Source organism: Diabrotica undecimpunctata, chromosome 6 (assembly GCF_040954645.1).
Source record: "Diabrotica undecimpunctata isolate CICGRU chromosome 6, icDiaUnde3, whole genome shotgun sequence".
Classification (NCBI taxonomy): Eukaryota; Metazoa; Arthropoda; class Insecta; order Coleoptera; family Chrysomelidae; genus Diabrotica; species Diabrotica undecimpunctata.
This window is the reverse complement of record NC_092808.1, coordinates 97,720,817-97,744,085: the sequence shown is the minus strand read 5'-3', so window position 1 is coordinate 97,744,085 and position 23,269 is coordinate 97,720,817. Positions and strand designations below refer to the sequence as shown.

General features: G+C 34.2%; 1 protein-coding gene across 1 annotated transcript in view; it reads left to right on the top strand.

Annotated features, from left to right (window-relative positions):
- LOC140442733 (putative glucosylceramidase 4) overlaps positions 1-23,269 on the top strand; it is a 78,367-nt gene that overhangs the window by 32,242 nt on the left and 22,856 nt on the right. The window contains exon 4 of the mRNA XM_072533714.1: positions 4,837-5,121. Within this exon, the coding sequence (XP_072389815.1) occupies positions 4,837-5,121 (285 nt within the window). The remainder of the gene's footprint in view (positions 1-4,836; positions 5,122-23,269) is intronic.

The following is a 23,269-nucleotide window of genomic DNA, read 5'->3' as shown; positions in this document are numbered from 1 at the left end:
TGTTTGTTAATTCTTCTTCCAATTCATGTACTTTTTCATCCGTAGACATTGATCTAATATTGTATCTAATCCCTATTGACAGGTTGACGGATTTTTTTGATTTATGTTGTGTTCGTCTTAGTGGGTTTTTGTTTTTATCTATCAAAAGCGAATTATTGCGTCTCCCAGATACCGCGAGGCAGACCTTTGAGGTGTGGGATAATATTATGGGTTATTGCTGGTTTCATCATAATTTACACCGAAATTACTAACAAGAGAGTTCTCTTACTTCCACATGTTCAAATTGATATATAGTACCAACAGATGCTAGTTATATACCATCAGTACTAATAAAATGAAAACTATCAAATTAATGTCAATTTCATTGAATAATCAAAACAATCGAATATATATACCAAAACAACACAATAAAAGTAAAAGTAGAAGAAGAACTAACCGACCCTATTGAAGCTGGTAATGGGATAAGACAGGGAGATTTAATGAGTTCTCTATTGTTCAACCGGATTATGGATGAAATATTAAAAAAGTAAGAAATAAAAGAGGATACCAAATGGGAGAAAAACAAATTAAAATAATCTGCTATGCAGACGACGCAATACTATTCTTTCAAAGTGAAGATGATTTACAACGTATGCTACACCAATTTCATATAACCGCCAGAAAATTTAACATGTTAATTTCCTCAAAAGAGACAAAATGCATGGTTACAATAGCAAGTTTACTAATATGTTAATTGGAGTTTTAAGGTCAGATAATAGAACAAGTGATGGAGTTTTAATATCTAGGTATCATATTATCTAGCTACGGAAAACTCGAAACTTAAGTGGAAGATCCACTGAATAGAGCAAACAGAGCCGCAGGCTGCCTAAATGAAACAATATGAAGAAATAAAAATATCGGGAAAGAAACCAAAGGCAGAATTTACAAAACAGTTATCAGACCAATAATGACATACACAGCAGAAACAATATCTGACACAGAGAGAACAAAAAGGATGTTAGAAACAACAGAGATAAAAACACTTAGAAAAATTGATGGTAAGACACTATGGGACAGAGCTAGAAGTACAGATATAAGATGTAGATACAAGGTGAAGAACATCAAGAACTGATTAAGAAATAGAAGAGTAGAATGGAAAGATCATATAAGCCGAATGACAACAAATGGAGTAGTAGACATGGCAAGAGACGGTTACCCAATAGGAAGACGATCAGTAAGAAGACCACGAAAACCATGGAACGGCAACTTACTGGAGACACATTGAAAAACAGACAGAGTCATGTCTATATAAAAAGAAGAAGAAGAAGAAGAAAAAGATACACAGGATTGACAGGATAAACAATAAAATAGCTGCAAGAAAGAGAAAATGAATCAGTCATATTAATGTAGAATAGCAGAGGACAGAGTATTTGTCATAGCCTTAGACAAGTGTCCAATTGAAAAAAGACCACAGGTCGTTCAAAAAAGACGGAACTCTAGAAAGAAAATAGAATAGATTTAAAAAAAAAATAAAAGCATAAACATGTCTTTTCCTACTCTTATAATATTGAAAATACGCAAATAGAACCTTGAATTAAAATGTAACCTTTGATATCTGTGATAAATTCATCACCTGAACAATGGCGCCGATGTATGAAGTTGAAATTTTTTACACCTATTTTAACTGTTTATTTTTTTATTATCTATATATCAGTTACGAACGATATCACAAACCTATTTATTTACCACAAACAGGCTCTTTAATACCTTAAATTATTACTATACAAATCTGATTCGAAATATCGTCAAAAAGTAATACACGGCATGTAAAATTTAAATTTTCAATAAAAAGTAAAATATTAGGCATTACTTATGGGGTTCAAAGAACGAGCCTTTACGAAAATTTAAGTACTAAGAAGATCACCACAGTCGGGCATACCCAGGGTAATGATTAAATAATTAATCGGCTAATTCTTCAGTCACCCCTTTAATATGATTTTGTTAAATTGGTCCTTTTTAGGACCAACTATTCTAATAACATATGTTTATAACTGTTAAGGGTATATCTAGAGATCAAGAAACTTTGCTTTACTTAAACTTATCAGACATATGCGCTAAACACGAATCTGACTTATTTATAGTGCAGGAAACACATATAGGGCCTAACGTAGGGTATTTGGTATAAAGCTTATCGCTGAAAACCACATTATAATTATAGACATGCTATCTCTGTCGGAAAAAAAGCAAAGAATAACTCAAAGTAAGAAAGGACAACACCAGTCAGCTTTCAGAGAACCTTTCAACGATGTTGAGCTTGGATCCACCATTTACATATTTAATGAAAAATAATACAACTACCGACATTGAGGATCTGAGCACAAAGCTTATTACGAAATCTAGACCAAAAACACCACAATGGCTTATCCGGATGATGAACAACTGTATTCAAATTATGGAAACACCCAAAATCTAGAGACAAGCCAAAGTTGTTACTTCGCTTAAACCTGGCAAAAACTCCAACGAACACAAAAACTATCGGCCAATATCTTTATTTTATCAGCTATTTAAAATACTTTGCACAAGATCGTTAATATGATTTCACCGATATTTTAAGAAAATCTCAAATTAAAAGACAAAAGTGGCTATAGATAGGGAAGATCATGTACATTACAAATGCTAAATCTTACCCAACACATCAAAGACGGGTACGAAAAATATCGGGTATCAGGGGTGGTATTTTTCAATCTAAATGCCGCTTATGACACCTTAAATTACCAAATATTTCTCGAAAAACTATATGATATTCCCTTAGATAACAAACTCACTTATATTATTTGCGTATGCCTACACAAGAGAATATTTTTTGTATCACTCAATGTTAAGAATAGCAGATGAAGAACGGTCTCGCTTGGGGTAGCATAAAAGCACCTACACTGTATAACATTTACCCAAACGATCAACTTATACCAGTAGATAATAGGACTAATATTATAAAGACGATACACCTATTATTGCACAATAAAAATAAACTATGAATCAATTTTCAGCCAAAACCCCTGAAAAACTCATGTGCGCTCCTCAATTTCCCTAACATAGACGCTTTCACAAACTGAACATCCAATAATGTCATGAAATTGTTGAACTGTAGACTTCCTATAAATTTCTTGAAAATAGTTTGTATCCCACGGAATCAGTCACAGATCATTGTTTAAAACTAAAAGGTAAATTGACGACCAGAAATAATATTCTTCGCAAGCTTGTCAGCTAAAAATGAGGCGTACGTCCTTCCGCCTTTAAAACATAGACGCTTGCACTATATGCTTCTGCTGCCGAATATACCTTGATAGACAAATTAACCATTCTTTCGTTTTGTGCACAACACTACTACCCATTTTAACACAAAAATATCTATTGCAGCACTTAACCATATTTATTTTGAGATAACCTTCTATCGAGATATAGTATACGAGATATCGAGTATACAAATAAGACCAGAACTAAAATAATAAAAAAGCTTTATACAAGATATCGCAGAAGAGTAGATGAAATAAAAGTAGTTTTTATTAATCGGGTGCTTACATAAAACGTACAAAGACATACTCACGTAAACAAAATACATTACGAAATTTCTGTAATAAAAAAAAACATCGAATTCGGCATTGAACTAATAAATTATATTAAATAAAAAAACAATATTTCTAAAAATGCAGAAAAAATAAAATTTTCTATGCAAGCGAACATTCCATTAAATAATAAGCCGAAATCCTTTTGTATCTATATACCTGTTTTTTAAAGAACCAGTTACCTTTTAGTACGTAGTTATACCAGGTAATAAGATATCCTCTGTTAGACAGTGTAATGCATATGACATTACACTGTCTACAAATAGTAGATAAAAATAAGGAGCCCATATAAACCGTTCAGGGTATATGTTGAAAATATACGGTATAATCGCACAGTTGCCAAACTCTCAGAGCTTACTTAAACCGATAAACGTATGGTTCAAATATACAATGAAAAAGATCTGAACGACCCCTATAATATATACTCGTGAACTAAACGATATACATTTATGATACAGGGGTATTTACGGGCTCCAAAAAATTTTTATAAATTATTAAACTCTACATGTTGATGAATCGACAGAACCAATATTATGGAATGGTCAAGTGAGCTCCGTATATCGGTATCCACTTGACCACGGAGCTCAATTAAACCTGAATTTTAACATGGGCGGAGTCCACTTTATGCCGTAGATATATATATATATATATATATATATATATATATATATATATATATATATCTATATATATATATATATATATATCTATATATATATATATATATATATATATATATATATATATATATATATATATATATATATCAGTTGGATGATTCTAATCGTTAGACAAAGACATCCCATTTCGAGAAAGGAAGATGCATGTTCTCTTTATGTGATATCTTATAACATCGACCTTGTGTCGTTATACTATTACAATTATTAACAATTATTGTCATGTAATCCTAAGATTGTTACACCTATTGTCATAGCTAGTTTCACTAATGATGGTCTGACTGGAAAACGTTTTGAAATTTGTAATCCTGTTGAATAAACATTTAATAATATTTTTAATAAAATACACCATCATACACCTAGAAGTCTTTACTTCTTTGTAAGTTTTTTTGATATTGTTCTGAAAGTATTTTCTTGTAGGATTTTAAAGCAATTACTATTATTACTACTATTACTATTCATTGGGAATAAACCACAATATTGACTTTTAAATATTTGTCTAGTTAAATACTACGAGTATTTACATTTAACTAATATCATGATTTACATTATTATAGATTCCCCTCATACAAGAAGCGATAAAACTTGCCAAAGACCTTAAGCTCATCACTTCTACTTGGACCATTCCCAAAGCTTTTAAAGAAAATAACCTATACAGAGGATCTATGGGCTTTGTTATAGATGACCTCTATCAGCTTCTGGCTGATTATTATGTAAAATTTTTGGATCTATATTTGAAGTATGGAATTAGTTTTTGGGGCATCTCTACGGGAAATAAACCCTTCTTAGCCATGGCTGAATTTGCTGGTATTCCAGCTATTTTTTGGTTTCCGGATGATTTGGTAACATTATAAATATTATACATATTTATTTTTTAGTGAACTTATATTGTTTAACTATTCTATGTTAACTATATTTTTATTCTGGATAACTAACAACAATATTTAACGAAATGTTTCAAGTTCAAAATATTTCATACGCCATTTATAAGAGGTTGACTGACCATATATTAACGAAAAAAAAAATGGCCTAAATGGCCAAAGCACATATTTATTACAAACATGCCTTTCTTAAATAATTACTTTATATTTCAATTAAAAAAATTTCAGAATAGTGAAAATTTAAAAAAAAAACGTTAGCGGTTGTACAGGCCCGCTATTTATGTCAGTGGTGCCAGCGGTCGCCTTATTTGAGACTGCACTTATCAAGCAGAGAAGTGCCAATCACGGTTCGTAGACTTACTACGGTTGCCTTTTCCGCCTAACCAATGAACATTAAGCCCGAAACTGTACTCTCGTGACGTAATTCTTCCCCTTCAACCAATCAACACTGCAATTGATCTGCTCTCTACATTCAGTTTTAATCGCGAATAGATGGGTTTTGTATTCTTGTGTACTCTGGTGACGTAACTCAACCATCCCCACCCCAGTCGGAAGAGGCAACCGTAGTAAGTCTACGAACCGTAAGTGCCAATCTATTCTCTGGTAGAGGTGGGCTAAATATCACTACCCTGTGATTTAACACCTGTGATTAGAAAATAAAGGCGGCTGCACAATTGTCCGGGAAAGGCTACGAGAACGGAAACACACACACACACACACACACACACACACACACACACACACACACACACATGAGTTCATCCCAACCCCTATGGAACATGAGTGTACCACTGCTAGAAAGTGGGACCCCCATGTCCGAAGATCAGACCGGTCTCGTTCCAAAAGAGCAAGTCGTTTTGGCTCGGTACCTATCTGACCCCCAGGTTTTTCCACCACCCCTCCTCTACGTCTGACATACGCAGAGGAGGCTTGAACTGTTACGTCGGGCGATTTGGGAAAGGAAACACCCTCCGTTTTCCATGACTTGTGGTTAGGCCACCTATCTGTAGGGGTAGCTTAGTGTAGCTTTTCTCCCTATTTACTTTACTGAGTTTACTATGGCTTTACTTTGAGCTCTGTGACCCTAAAAAAAATGTGTGTCTGATCAGGGGGTCGACAGCAAACTGTCGGCCCCTGTTCGGTTGTTGTGTGCTCGGTCACACAGTCGTCAATTTGGCAAAACAAGTTTTGGTCTCCTTGCCGACTGGGCGATCGATAAGCCTGGCCATTGAGCCCGTGCTTGTCGCACACGACCTCGATGCTCAGTTTTCGCGAGTTGCCTGTGGCAACTTAGTCCTGAAGGGCTATTCCTGAAGGGTCTTTTTCCTTAGGGGCGTGCCTGAGGGGCCTCAGCCTTGTGGCTTTACTTATTAGGATTTTGTCCTGTTTATTGATTTTACTTTATTGGCCTATACAGATTTTTGTTAGTGGGTTTTTGGGTGAAATAATAATAGGGGTAGGGGTTTTAATGGGTGGGTGGGATGTGCATTCCCAAGTGTATAATGCTCTCACACATCCCGTGTATATGTTTTTGGGTTTTTTGGTTTTGTTTTTAACTGGTTAGTGAAATAAATATAACTGAAATAATAAAAAAACATAAAAGAAAAATTTGGGGGATTGGGTTGGGATTTAGGGGTTTTTTTTTGGTGAGCTAAGCTCTTTTTTGTTTTTTTGATTTTTTTTTGTGTTTTTGTGTTTTTGTGGGCCAAATCTGCTAAGCCATAGATTAGGGCTTCTCATGTGAATATCTTTCTTTACGTTCAATTAGGGTTTCCCCTGTATCCAGCCAGCTGTTGTTTTGGCCGTCTATGTACTGTCCTTATATTAGGATCGTAGTTTGTCAACTCTCTTAGCGAACGGTTCGGATGGTTTCCGATGTTTTCAAAAAGCTCATATGCATGTTCGACCATCATGTTCAGGACGCTCTTTTGCTGCGAATCCCTATATACGTATCTTAGTGGCACATATTTAGGAATTTTAAGAGCCTCTCTGATCATGTAGTTCTGTGCAGTTTGGATTTTCTTTCTGTTTGTTTCACATGCATGCCCCCACGCTGCTGAGGCGTATGTGAGGGTTGGCAGAATGATGGCATTTGCCATTCTTATTTTCGTTTTGAACCTCAGATTACTTTTCCTCCCTATAAGCGAGGAGAGTTGACTTTTAAGGATTTTTGCCTTTTGAACTGTTCTGTTTATGTGTTTAGTAAAGGTGAGACGTTTATCTAGCGTTACTACGAGATATTTGGCGTCGTCTTGCCATTCGACCGGAGTATCGAAGATAGATAGTTCCCTGTTGGGGATTCCGTGCCGTCTTTTGTACATGACTGCCTGAGTTTTGTCCGGGTTGACGGCAATTTTCCACGTAACACACCAAGATTGCAAATGGTCTAGTGCCGTTTGCAAGTATCTAGTGGTCAGATCAGGATTTATGCTGCTAGCAGCTATAGCAGTGTCATCGGCGTAAAGGCTGAGCATAGTATGTTGATCACCACCAGGGGTATCTGAAGTGTATATGGTGTACAGGTAAGGGGACAGCACGGCTCCCTGTGGCACTCCAGCCTCCATGATTCCGACTTCGGTTAGGGTGGGCCCTATTCGAACTCTGAATCTTCTGTTGGCTAGGTACGAGGAGAGGAGACATGTCATCGCTTCACTGTACCCCATTTCGTTCATTTTATACAGCAATCCGTCGTGCCATACTCTGTCAAAGGCTTTACTGACATCTAAGAAGGCGGTTGCTGTATATTTTCTTTCATTATACCCCTTAGTGATGTACTCTGTCAATCTTAGTATTTGCAGTTCGCAGGAGTGATTGCTCCTGAATCCGAACTGCGCTTCAGGGATTGCATCCATTGCCTCAGATTCTTCTCTTAATCTTGCCAAAATGACTCGCTCAGCAATTTTGCTTACTGATGATAGTAGGCTAATGGGTCGGTAGTTCTGTGGAAAAGTTCCGTCTTTACCCGGTTTCTCTATCATTATAACATGGGCCTCCTTCCACCTGTCAGGAAAGTATCTTAATCTTATGATATGATTGAATATGTTCGTTAGTTGAACGATTGCTTTCACTGGCAGATTTTTTAAGGCCCTGTTTGTGATGTTATCTGGGCCTGGAGACTGCTGGATTTCCTCGGGGGTGGTATGCCTGAGAGCTATGTCGCCTCTACTTCTCTTTAGACGTCTACTCCTTTTTTCTACTTCGTCTTCGAATTCTGGATTTTCATCGGGATGGTAGTTGTTTCTGCATCCTCTTTCTAGTGTATCTTTCATGACCTCCGCTTTGTCTTGTTTAGAATAAACTAGGCCATTTTCCCCATGTAAGGTGGGTATTGGCTTTTTATCCTTTCGCAAGACTTTAGAAAGCTTCCAGAAACCTGATTTATTAGGGTCTAGCTGTTGGATGAAGTCGTCCCAGCTGTTATTTCTGTGGATTTCCAGCTGTTTTTTAACCTCCCTATTTAGTTCATTGGCAATTCTTTTATCTTCTATGTTCCTAGTCCCGTTTGCCCTTCTTCGCTGTCTGTTTTTCTCTTTTATGAGAGTTTTTAATTCGTTGCTAATGTCTCTGAACCTTCCTCTGGGTGTTGTTGAGGTTTCTTCTTTTGTGCTGGTTTCCAGCGCATTTTGTATGGTTCTTTCGAATTTCAACACATACTCTTCTAGTTCCCGTTTGTTGTTGATGTCAGGAACTATTCCTATCGTTTCAGAGACGATACGTTTGAAGTTGGGCCAGCTTGTCCTCTTTTTCTTGTATGGCTGCACGTAGTTTGTTTCTACGGCGCCTAGAGTTAGCACGATTAGGTTGTGGTTGGAGTCTCCTTCATTGAGTGAGATTATATCGTGTTGTTGTCCCACGTTGTGAAGAATTGCAATATCCAAATAGGTAGGTAGTCTGTCCCCTCCATGGAAGCATGTGGGCTCCATAGGACCTGTGACAACTGTATTGATTTGGTTTTCCAGATATTCACACAAGAATCTCCCGTTCCTATTACTAGTTCTGTCAAACCAATTGGGCGATCTCGCATTTAGGTCACCAATTATAACGGTTGGTTCTTGACCAGATGAGTCTCTTGTAAGGCTACAACGTCTAGATTGAACCTGTTGGTAAACTCATCCAGATCGTTAATTTTTTGTCTCAATCCGCCAGAATTCCATGATCCTATTTGTAGATCGTCCAATTGTACTGGCATTATTGGTTTGTCTTGAAACTGCTCAAGGCGCTCATAACGGTTGTTAATTTCTCAAACATTGTTGAGACGTGGTTTATTTGCTCCTGGAAGGTAGCAATTAGTTTTTCATTCAGCACGTTTGTGTTTATATTTGCCTCCCGTTCCACATTATTGTTCTTTTTGGCTATTTGGGCGTAACTTACGTTTTGTTTTGTGGGAATACTTTGTGTATTCCTATTTGTTGCCTGTTGTTGTTGTGTTGGCTTTCTTTTAGGTACTTTTTTGCACCCTCTGTAGTTTGCCGTGTGAGCCTCGTTGCAATTAGCGCACTTTGGGGGAGTGTTTCTATCCTTTTCGCAGTCTCCTGACTTGTGGTTTTCTCCACATTTTACACATTTCAAACCGCAGTGACAAGCCTTCGAACCATGGAAGAAACCCTGGCAGTTGTAGCACTGCATGATCTCTTTTTTGTTTTTATACTCGTCTTCTATGTACACTTTCATGTTACATAGGTTGTTTATGTTCTTTATTTTCTGGTCATCTGATTCTTTGATCCTGACGTAGAACATCGGCATTGGCTTTTTGTCTCTTTTTGAGATCATGCTAGTCACTCTTATGACGTCTATGTCTTGATCCTCCAATGCTTGGTGGATGGTTTCGACGTCAGTTTTGGCTCCTAAACCTCTAAGCACTAACCTTTTTGTCCTTTCCAGGTCTATAGGATACGCGATGTATTCTATATTTTTATTTTCTTTTCTTTTTAGTTCTTCGTCAAATTCTTCCAGAATTTTGACCATTTTCAGGTAGTTAACTCTATCCTTCGTTTGCATAATAATGCTTCTTCCTGATTTCGCAAATTTGTTTGAGGAACCGATACCTCTGTTTGCTGCTACTTTCAAGATTTGCTGGCTGTAGTCCACAGATTTAAGGATTATGGCTGGAGGTTTAGGCTCTGCTTTTTTTGGTATTTCAGCCTCTTGTACTGTTTCTGTTTCAGAAACAGTTTCCGACTTTTCGATTTTTTTGGGCTTTGGTTTTTTTTTGTCCCTGTTTCAGTTGACTTATTTTCTTTTGTTATTTCTGCTTGTTTGCAGTTGTTTTTTGGAGTGACTTTGTCAGTTTTTTCTACTTTTTTAGTGCTGTTGTTCTTTACTGTTTTTGTTTTTACGGCTTCGTCTGTCTTTCGCCAGGTTTATCGGCTTTTTTCGCCTTTTTTGATTTTCTGTTTTGTTGTATTTTCCAATCTGAGCTTGGTTGGTTTTCTTCTATGTCCATTATTGTCTCTATTTCAGAGTCTTGTCCCTGGTCTTCAGGCTTCTCACTACGGGTGGCTGTTTGCTTTTGGCTTGGCTGTTTTTTATCGTGTTTGGAGTTTATGTCGCTAGATATTTTTAGTATCTGCGTTGTTAATTCGCTATTTTGTTTGTCTTTGAAGTCAATGGTTTTTTGTAATTGATTTATCTGACCACTTAATCCCCGTATTTGGTCTCCGTAGGATGTGTGGAGATATTGTATTTCTTTTCTTAGTTGTTCTATTTCTTTTGTTAGCGTTTTAATCGACTGTGCCATTGCATTATCTTCCATTTCTTTCGATTTTTTGGTTTTTCCTTCCTCGGAGTAGATATCTCTTATAGCGTGCTGCCTTTTGTTTCTTTGCTTATTTGTAACAAACTCATCTACGGCGTCCCGAGCAGTTCCTAGATTGTCATTATGGTTAATTTTCTCTACAAAATTAAGTGCCTGAGGGGCATTTATAATTGCTTCGTACGTTACATTTTCTTTTAAGTTATTCAAAGTGTTTACAATCGGAGTTAGAAATATTTCGTTATCCTGAAGGGAATTTATTTTAATGTTATAATTATTTTCTAGTACCTGAGGGGTCTGTTTTTCATTTCTACTTGTGTTAAAATTGGTTTCTATTGCCTGAGAGGCCTGTAATCCAGAATAAATTACCGTTAGCGGTTCGGTTTTATTGTCTTGTTGACGCTTTACGAAAGATTCCGTGACGTCAGGGTATTGTTGTTCGCCCGCATCTGCCTCCGATTTAGATGTGGGCGCTGGACTGCAGGGGGCGGAGTCAAAAGCCGTATCATCTAAGGACACTAGCTCTGAATCCGTTGATTGATCAGGGGAAAGGGGAGGAAGGCTTTCGACCTCGTAAGCGGAAGCGCTTGGTGATTGCATGTTGCAATCGACGGAAATTTTGGATTTACTATTTAAAAGACTCTGTTTTTTGTTTTTCCAATCGACCGCTGTCGATTGGATTCTGGGTGTCTCCCAGGCCCTTACACGGTTGTTCACTACCCTATTAAGGCAGGGTTTCTCTTGCTGTTCTCTGAACACAGGCACAGGGGCCGTTTCTGCCAACGTTAAATGCAATTATTCAACTTTTACAGTGTCATCCCTGAACGGACGCTGTGTTTAACCCGATTTTTTTCTTTAACGGTTCCTCAGAGGTATAACCTCCGAGAGGAGTCGGTAAAAATAACACCCCTCGGTTTAGTTATATTCTGATTTACCATTCATCTACGTATCGATAATACACGGGACGATTTTCGCTTTCGCTACTTCTCGTCTGTACCTCTCTCAACGCTGGCCGTCGCGAGACCCGTACTGTTCGACTGCTTGAGTCGAACTATGAGAATGGAAACGGGACGGGAAAAAAGTTAGCCTCTACGTAAATCAATGTTTAGCTACAAAATAACCGAGAACGAGAAGCCGTCAGGTAATGAGAACGGGAAAGTTGCCCATGTTTCAACTTTCTCGTTCCCGTTGTATTCCCGGAACCAATCAGAAAGCAGTGATTAAAATACTGTCAAATGTCAAATAAAAATTTGTTTACATTGTGAGTGACCATTTTATAACCTAACCCTCTTGTCTATAAATATTTAAATGATATGCATTTTATCTTTATGCTGACAAACTTTCTTTGTGATGGCACATATATGGTGTAAAATTGTTGCAAGATCATAAAAAATGAAAATATTAAAAGCTCGTCCTCATTAAATTAATCCATATTTAAAGAGTTACCAGACATTCTGTTTTAATAAAATTAGAAAAAGACTGTTTCACAAAATTTACTTTCAGAAAAAAATAATTAACACCACAAGTGACAGTGACACAAAACATTTAAAAATTCTTAGCACAAAACACCGTGTTTACCCTTAATTGTGAGTCTGCTGATGCTTTCAGTTTCCGTTCCCGTTCCCGTTTCCGGTCAATTATGCAGCCGCCTTAACAATCACGACCTGTGAATAAGAACAAAATATACTGTGACTGTGATTTCGGTCTAATTTTATGTCTGTAGTTCTTGAACGCTAAAACGTGATATATCACTTTCTCGTCTCAGTTACAAAGTTTTGAAATGAAATACGTGTAACAGGACAAAAAGGAACGAGATACAATAGTAGGCGCATCGGCGGTATTGTAAAGTCTCTTTCTAGTGAGGAATGCAAAGGCAAAAATAGTATTATATAATATCATCATTGGAAAAATATGACTAGTGTAATATTAGTACGTAAACAAATATTTGAAGAAAATTAAAAGAGTATTTAAAATTTTAGTTTATTGAGTTTGTGTAACTATCGTATTTGTATCAATATTCAATAATTTTTATTCTCATACATTTTAGAAATGCCACCAGTGCCAAATAAAAAAAGAAAATTTTAACATCCGTATACGACTAGTTCGTTGCTCTGTTAAATCACAATCACAGGTAAAAATCACAAGGAATAACAAATAATCACGTTCACAGTTATACCTGTGATTGCAGAATCACAGTTTAGCCCATCTCTAGCTTTGACTGTTGTTTGATGTGCGTGTTTGTTGTGCAACAATGAGTAATCGAAGCAGAAAAATTGTCTTGCTTTAAGAGATGCTGAAAGGTCAGGTATTAACGATATTTATTTTTGAAACAGATATAATACGAATCTTTTGAAGTTTACTCATTTTTAATTCTTTTCGTAGTTCACTATATTTCATATTTTTTATTATTTCAGGTGACGAATCTGACCCCTTTAGTTCACTTGATTCCGATTTTGATCTCATGTTTTTGCCAACCAGTGATGAAGAAATATTATCCTGTTCAGATTTCTCAGACATAGAAGCATCTTCAGATATTTTTTTTTAGAAAATAGCCTTGTTCAAACCCAAAGCAAATATCAAACGCAAGTTGCAACTAACTAAAATCATTTTAAAGTAATTTTATACAAGGAATGTTTTGGATCAATCAAGCTGTTCTACATCAATCTTTCCCGTTGATGCCTCACAGAAAGAAATAGAAAGTGCTGACGGTACAGCCAGGATTTGATTTGATTCTACAGCAACAAACGACAATATGTTATCGAAAGATTTGGGATGGGAACGAAACAATATTTCAACTTAACAATTGGAAGAATTCTTTGATATTGAAACCTTAGCTTAAATTTAATTAGCAGATACTGACGATATTCAGGAAAATGGGGTTGGAGGTAACCAAAATGTTGTAGAACATACGTGGACGCAGCCAATTGGAAATCATCACTAATTTGAATACTCTGCAGAAGATGGATTATGTGGCGATTACGCTGCAATACTTATAAATGATTTATCGCCTTATAGTTTTGTTTTCGTACTTTCGTTGATGATGAAATTATTGACGAGATTGTAGATCAAAAAAACTTATATTCACCTTAAATATTGTGTGACTTCAACGATATTACCAATGATTCAACTACACAGATAGGTTCCAACCAGCAAAAGAGAAATGATTAAATTTATTGATATAGTAGCTTACATGGGTCTGGTAAAAACGCATTTTTTGGAAAAGTATTGGAGCAACGACTACCTTTATAAAAATTTTATTATACCAAAAACCATGTCCCCAAATTAATTTTAGCTGCTTCTTAGCGTGTGACACTTCTCAGATAATGAAAGCTGCCCAGAAGGAGATGGATTATTAAAAGCAGCCCCATTAGTAGCCCCATTAGAATTTTTTAAAAGGTTTATACTATAGGTCGAACATTTTGTATAGATTTTGTTTAGATATTATACAAGTCTTGAACTAGCAAATATTTTGTTAGAAAATAGAACACGTTATATTGGAATCATTGAGAGCTAACCGGCATGGAAATCCGAAAGAAGTTAAACTCAAAAAATTAAAAAAAAGAGAAGTATTTGGACAGGAAAACGAAAAAGGTGTATGCGTCCTGAAGTGGAAAGATAAGAGATATGTCCTTCTCACCACTAAGCACACTACAGAAACCGTAGCCATGCAGCAACGCAGTGGTATAGTTCATCAACCGAAGGCAATAATGGAATATAACAACGGAAAGTCATATATTGATCAATCTATTCAGATGACCTTTTATAATTCATCGTTACAAAAATCACTAAACTGGTATAGAAAACTAGCGATATAATTTATTTTGAAGACAGCGGTTGTAAATTCTCACATAGTACACAACCAGCTTCCTGGCAAAAAGTAAAAATTATAGCGTTTCGGGAAAAATTATTGAGATCCGTGCTAACTTATGATGAGAAAAATAATTAAAATACAACACAAACGACATCAAAGAAATCCGCACAAATTCATAAGTTGTTTAAAAATGAAGGGCCTTTAACAAAGCCAGAATATATTTTAAAGGCTGTTATGCAAAAAAACTTCATGGAGAGATATCCAAAAATCATGTAAAAAAAGTCACCTGTTGCAATATCTATGGGAACAAGCCTTATTATTGTTTAAATTGTTATAATATGCATTTAAAGTAGTTATATTTATTTGTTTGTAGTGTACTGTTCCCTTTTTCTCGTTGTGTGTAATAGAAGTACTTTTTTATAAAAAAATAAAAAAATAAAAATTGCAGTTTTCTTCAATATTTGTCTAGCAATTATATAACTCGCAATTATATGCGAGCCAATTGTATGCCACAACGGTCGTACACTGTATCTAAAGCCATTCTAAATACGATCGCTGGCAAATATGGACCTAAAATTTTGTCAAGTGCATAGCGGGCATTTGCGCCCGGCGGGGCATTTAATCTGTTAACTATTTTTTAAATCGTTACTTATATTAAAATTCAACGACCTTTAAACCATATAATTGCATATTGTTAAAAATATTCTTAAGATACGCCGAGGGGGTAAAAATCGTGGAATAAATAATAATATTTTTCAGAATAGGCGACTTTGGAAACAAATCTCGAAACAACGCGATTTTTATTTTTAAATCATGATTTTTTAATATACATATTCATAACGTTATCGGTCTGGGCGTGATGACGCAACCGATGATTTATTAAGAATATCGGTCAAGTGCTAGCTCATTTTAAAGATTATTTAATGATATAAATATTAACATAATTATTTATACCGAGTGGCCAAAAATATTTAATTTTGAAACAAACAACCTACACAAATGCCACCCACAATATTGAAAATTTAAATTTTCGTTAAAGTTAACAGGTTGACTGCCATGCGGTCGTATACGACCGACAGTTCAATAAGTGCTGCATGCCACGGCGGTCGTATACGACCGATTTGATATGGTCTGTGATATAGTTCCTGTTTTGCTAGAGATTGTGTAGAGAAGCGAAATTATTGCAGTATTCGACCATTGTGGCATACAGTCGTCATATATACATATCAGTTTTCATTTTGGCTGAATAGGGGAGACTAAAATGATATCGAAATTGTGACATATCTTTATTTCGAGTAAAAAATATAAAACTATAAAAAATATCCATTACAAACTGAAATACATACAAAAGTTAAATAAGAACACAAAAGAAATTAAAAATTATCGGTTATTTGGAGTGTTTGTTTTTCATCATTTTACCGCGACTTCCCATTTTATTTCAAGAAATAATAATTGTTTTTACTATTATCTAACTCTAAAAATAACACGAGCACAATTAACTTACTTGTCTTACTAACAATCAAACCTCTACTGATAAAATATTGGTCAAAACAACCACTTAACAAAATAATACTCTACAAGTCTCATCATGAACAGAACGACCGCCCGACCGACCGCTTGGCACCAGGGGAATATATATGCCGCCTACGCCCCGGCGGTCGTATTCGACCGCTGACCTATTTTTTCAAAAATTGGGACTAATAAATAAAATTGGTGAAATATTAGTAATGAAAGTATTTCAGTTGGTTGCCAGATGCACTTTTTTCAACTTGGCACCATGAACTTTTTTAAACATTTTTATGTGGCAGTCAACCTGTTAAATTGCGAATTTACAATCTAATTCTATTTTCTAAATATTTTAAATTTTGTGGTTGATCAAGTGTTGTAAAACCTGGAGACCTTGGACCACTCTTTTATTTATCGTTTACTGTTTCATCTTTTAGGAAACATATGTTTAAAACAGATTGTTTAATGTGCAGACGTGCATTGTATTGCTTAAACCATACGTTTCAATTTTGTAAAAAATCAAGCTGAGTACGTAACTCTATCTTCTAAATCTCCTCAAATGCGAATTCTTTTTAAACCAATATCTGCAGTTTTACCGAATTACTATTCCGTGTAAATAGAACAAGGATTTGATAATTAAAGCGTGACTTTTGATTAAAAATAAGAATGTGGCGATCTGAATCATTCTGATTGTGAGTTTTATACGAATGATATTTCTCTTTTATTAAAAACGTAAAACAGACAGAATGTTTGTATCAACTGCAATTCGCACTGAATTGATTTGAAGTTTTGTGCCACACCTACATCAAGGTTTATATTACCTATCATTTATTGATAGACAACAAGCATTTGCAACATGACTCGTATTCAGTTTCTCTCGATTTCTTCTTAATTCTATTAATAGTGAGTTGTCCTATAGATGCATTAATATATATCAAATTCAATAAATGACATATTTTTTTCTATTCTGGTTTTATTTCCGTATCCAACTTCGATTAATACTTTTATTACACAGGCCGACAAACCTATATCCCAGAAGATAGTAGGTATATTTTCCAAAGGTTTTTATTACGCTGAATACGATTCTGAGATCAAAATTGTTAAGCTGCTCTGGTTTCTGAGATATTATAGAGATTTTTTGGCCATTTATGAGGTTATCTTACGAATTAATTCTTTCTATTCTAAAATAATACAAATAACACACTTAAACTATCTCTTTTTCTTTAAGATGGGTATCGGTAAATAGTTAGAATCAGTATTTTAGGTTTACTTTTTTATAAAATCAATCTTGCTTTAATTCAAACGATGGTTAGAGTATCTAAGTTTATGTTCAACTGAAACTTCATTTCTCCTTAACTGACCATAGGTAATCTGTCATTATTCATACATCCCATGTAGCATTTTTAAATTCTTTGAAATGGATTGAAATATCGTACAAGTTAAATCTTTTTGTGTCGGCGAGGTCGATAATAAACACATTTTAGAGTTTGTTTATATATCACAGATGGGTATTTCCTCAGTATTCTTTGATCATTTTCTGCTTAATATTGCGTGGCAAATAAATATTCCCGTTTATACGTTTGATTTTTCCCGATTTGAGCCAATGAATTTGAAACAGAATTGCATGACTCTCGCTGAGGCCGTTGTCAGGGGCAGTTGGTTTCAGGTTAGTCCAAATTTTTGGTCAAATTTGCAATGTTTTGTGTTTTTTCGTCTTATGTTGTGGAACATATGTAGTGAGCAGTTAATAGTTACAGTTTCAAGGAGGTTTGGGAGAATCTTTGAAAAGAGAACACGCTGTGGGTGTCAACGTCCAGAAGCCGGCAAATTTGTTGAACATAATGAATTATACTCAATGAAATGTGTCAGTTTTGAAAGATTAATCACTGTTTCTATGTTTCTAAGTATCTAAGAGATTTTTGTCATCTACAACAACTTTGAAAGATGTAAACCACATGTAGACATTTTGTCAAGTTGTACCTATTCCAGTTTTTAAAGAAGCAGAGTTTCAAAGTTTGTGTCTAGTGAACAACTTCAAGCCTCAATTTGTTTGTCCTAAGAAGCCGTTTCAGAATATTTCCGCAGGTTAGAGATGAAATTTTCATGTGGCAGAGAGTTAAGTCCAGTTTTAACCTCAGAAATCTGAAGTAAAAATAACATTTAGTGAAATCTAGGTAAATTTTTTTATTTGAACTTTTAAAGTAAAAATTGACATTTTTTCATTAATAATTGCTTTCATACAGGTTACGAAATTGTAATAATTAAAATTGTAGATGTTAGGGTCTGGCCTAGCTTGCGGTCATAATAATTGTTCTTAGTTTTAAAATTTAATATTGACATCTGACGGCTAGCTTTATTTTTTTGACATTTGGTAAATACCTAATCATAATAGAGATTCTGTTTTTGTTTTTTTAAAAAAGGTTAACCTCTATGCAGAGTCCCATTTAAAAAGATATTTTTTCATTTGTAATAATTTATTTCCATTACAAATTGTCTTCCAACAACAATTGTCAGTTTTGTAGTATCTTCAACGTCTAGAGTTTGTAAACTGATAGAACATAGTAAGTGTTTTTCTTTGTTATCGTATTTATTTTTTGTAACTATTTAATACATACAATAAATACATTGTAATAAATATTTAATTTTTTTCATAAACCATTTTGTTTATTTCTCTTAACTAACTCTCAAACCCTTTTTTGTGTTTTTAGGAAGAAAGAACCTTTTCTTTCATCCAGCAGGAAGATTCTGCAAAGCGGCGTGCATTTTAAATAGCTTAAGAACCTTCTTGTTTTGTGTTTTGTTTGTCCAGGAGACTCATGTAAGTACCCCTTTGTTTCATTTTTGCCCCAATACCAACCCCCTTGCCATTTACTTATCCACGACCGTTTTCCAACTAAACCCTGAGTGGCCGTTCTCAACAGCTCCGTTTTATTTTGCTTGCCCTATCTCCACCCCAATAATTTCTGTCCCAAATTTTCAACCCCCTATAATAATACCCTATGTGGTAGGCAAAATATTCGTTACACCCAAAGACCTTGAAAATGAGGCTCTTTTTGCTTGAGTTGTTGGTAAAATTGCTCTCCTCTTTGCTGAATGTACCTACTCTTAAATAAGAAAACAGAAAGTGTAAGTTCAAGCTCATCGAGTAGCCAATTTTTGAATTTTTTTAGCATTTTTGATACGATTGTTTTGTATGATTTTTCTTTCATCCCAATGATTTCCTAGAAAATTGTGTGAAACTTGTTTAAAACTAACCAGACCTCTTTTTATGTAATTTTCATAGTTTTCTCAAAATTATTATCTTTTATTAGATTATCAATGTCAGTAAGGCTTTTAGGGGTTGATAGGATTAAAGGTGTTTTTTTTTAATTAATAAATACAATTACTGTATGCGATTTAATCTTAATATGATACAATAAGCAATTAATCTTGAGGATTTCAGAGTTAGGTGGGTTTACCGGCCTGTGGACTGAAAGGGATGATTTCTAGATGTTGGTTGCCATACTATGTAATCATATGGTTTGTAATTTTTTTAAAACTAAGAAACTTTAAAATGCAATACGTCAGCGAAAAAAAACAGCTAACTAAGGAAACTTAACGTTGTTTAAAATAATCTGACCTTAACATTAACTGTTATAACAGCTTCTAGAAAAAGCAATATATTACGTTGCTACATAACCTCAAAAATGATCAACCACTGCTATTTTTACTATTTTAAATTAGGATATGTCAGAAACCAAGGCAAATTTGAAAATTTAAAGCACATATTCATATTAGGCGTAATTTTAAAATGCAATAATATGTCAGCGAAAAAAACAGCTAGCTGAGAAAACTTAACGTTATTTAAAATAATGTAACCTTTACTTTAACGGTTATAACAGCTTCTAGGAGAAGCAATATATTACGATGCTACATAATCTCAAAAACGATATTGTTCTGAAGCTATTTTCTTCTGGCATTTTAAATTAATTACTATTTAAATGAGAATAAGCCACAATTAAAGGTTAAAATACGTTTATTGACGTTTCAATTTCCACTTCAGAAATCGTTCTCAAAATACAAACGTTAGTAAATTAAACAAATTTTGTATTTTGTTACTTAGTGAAAAATTCTTCTAATAATTTAATTTTATCTGACTCATCTATATTGACAATTCAGACATACATTATACATTTTAAAGTAGACGACTTTTAAAATGATATTGCCAATATTGTTGAGTTGCGTTCTTGGGACGACTTTACTTATAAGATAGTTCATTCGATTACATGAAATCAACTTTAACTTGAGAATATCCGTCAGAAAAGATCATAACATGTAATTCGTCTTTAAAAAGACAAATACATGCCATGATGACAGTAAAATTCTCCTGTTAGTGATTCCATAGTAAATTATGAGGGAAAAACCAAGAAAAAACCTCATAATACTATCCCAACATGGTAAGTATTTGATCGTGCATTTAGTTTACCTTCAATAAACACCAAATTCCGATTTTATATGTTTGTTACTTAAAAAACATAAATGATGTATTCTCTATATGTTACTGACTACCAATACTGGTATTTTTCTTTTAATAACTTTCTCTTTCAATATGGGTAACCAGATCTACTACATTCTGCCGAGGAATTCGCGACACCATTGGTCTCATTTAGCATAATTAGAGCCGCTAAACATATTGGCAATATTATTTTAAAGTCGTCTACTTTAAAATGTATAATGTACGTCTGAATTGTCAATATAGATGAGTCAGATAAAATTAAATTATTAGAAGAATTTTTCACCAAGTAACAAAAAACATAATTTGTTTAATTTACTAATGTTTGTATTTTGAGAACGATTTCCGAAGTGGAAATTGAAACGTCAATAAACGTATTTTAACCTTTAATTGTGGCTTGTTCCCATTTAAATAGTAATTAACTCAAAAACGATCATTCACTGCTATTTTTACAATTTTCGGTTAGGATATGTCAGAAAGCAGAGCAAATCTGGAAATTTGAAGCAAAGATTCGGATTAAGCGTACAAAAAATCTTCTAAAAAATATATTCTGTACTTTTTTTATAGTTTTCAATATTCATGTTGCCTAATCTAAAAATTAATTTTTGTTTGTTAAAAACATCTATTTATAAAATTCGTTACATAAAAGTAGGATGTAATCTACTTTTTATTTAATTTACTCATAACTTAATTCAATACATTTTTAAAAATCAATGAGGACGATCTAGATTGTCCATCCACCAGATTATTAAAAAGATTTAGAAAATAGAATTAGATTCGAAATTCATTATATAACTTTAGGAAATGATATAATACAATGTTTAAGAAAATTGTCACCATAAAAAATATCTAATGATTTCATACTTTTTTTTATTATTACAACGATTATATATTTACAACTCTTCAGAAATTATTTCATATAACTTTTCCATATTCATGTTTAAAAAAATGCTGATATTCAAATTAATGAATTATTTAAGCGGTCCCAGAAGTAATAATTCAAATAACTCCACATCTGACTAAACTCGACAATTACTTTCTCCTGTAATGAGGTTTGCTAAATGATTAATATCGACCCTTTTCACGCCAGTTGTTTGTGTTTGTGTTGTAGTGTAACTTACTGTTTTCCCCCAGGATAATATATGTATATGAGATAGATAGAACTAACAACTAGAGAACATGATATGCAAACAGCACTCAGTTTTTTTAGACTAGATTGGTCATCAATAGTATATTTACATGTTATTATTTTTAAAGAAGACGAAAAATCAAGAAAATATTAAAAAAAATTGGACATCAAAATATTTACAATTCCAACAAATGGATAGTCGTATTAGGACTATTACAGTGTAATAGTGTGATATAGTTAATGTGTTTTCGCATGTCCCAGACCTGTGTCATTAATACCTATATGGGCAGGCTTACTTGCTGAAGAAGAAGTAGGACCAGATAATCTTGATAGTTAATGAATGGTATACGAAAATAAATTAGATGAAGAGAAACAGGACATTAAGGACAAATCAGGACAGTAAGTCAGAATAGGAAATGCCAGATACAGATGAAATTGTCGTGGCTCGTCTACCCGTCTTATCTATTAAGATATGTTAACAAAACTAAAACATATATTATCAAGTCATGATAATTTTTTATTCGTTTAGGCAAGAATCGTACTACTCACTGAAAGAAGTATTCTTCAAAGCCAAGAACCACTAGAACTAAGACTGAAAATTATTAAGAAGTTAAAGGACGCTGATATTTGGAATTATTGGTTGGATGGCACGATTATTGATTGACATTGGGAAAATATTAATAAATACATATTTTCTGTTCAACAAAACTATTCGAGTAAGCGAAATAAATTTTTGACTCATTGAAAATCTGTGCTTGTATGAGGTTCTAGTATTTTTCTATAATATATAATTGTGCAAACGGAGACCTTTGAAGGAGAGATGATTATGGTATGGAAATTTGTTATCATACGCTGACTCTACAACGATTCCGATTTCTTCTTAGTTGTAATAGGTTTGATAATAAGAAAAAACGTATAGAGCAAATAAAATTGCAAACTAGCTCCTATTTGTGTTGTGTTTGACCAGTCCACGTTAAGCGTTTGTTATCATTGATGAGATTCTACGTGATTTCAGAGAAAAATGTTCATTTTGACAGTACATTCCCCCAAAACCTAATAAATGTATGCTTTAAGTATGTGACGATGGAAACCTGTTTGTAACCTGTTTACGATTAGTTAAAGTTGTGGAAAAGTTGCTTTGGGGTTACAAAATAACTACAATTTAAACGCTAAAAAAAAATAAAACAGAACTACCAATCAAATTTTCTTACCCCAATAAACGTAAAGCATGTTTAGCTTTATAAAAGATATCACACCCGTTTTGTGTACTCCACAGCAACGCAGAAATGGGATTTTAATATCGAGCATGAAACATTCTGATCATATTAATTTAAATAGTGGTAATAAAACTAAACTAGTAACAGTCAATACTCATAATAATACATAGATACTCATAATACAAATGGAGTGTCGACGTTG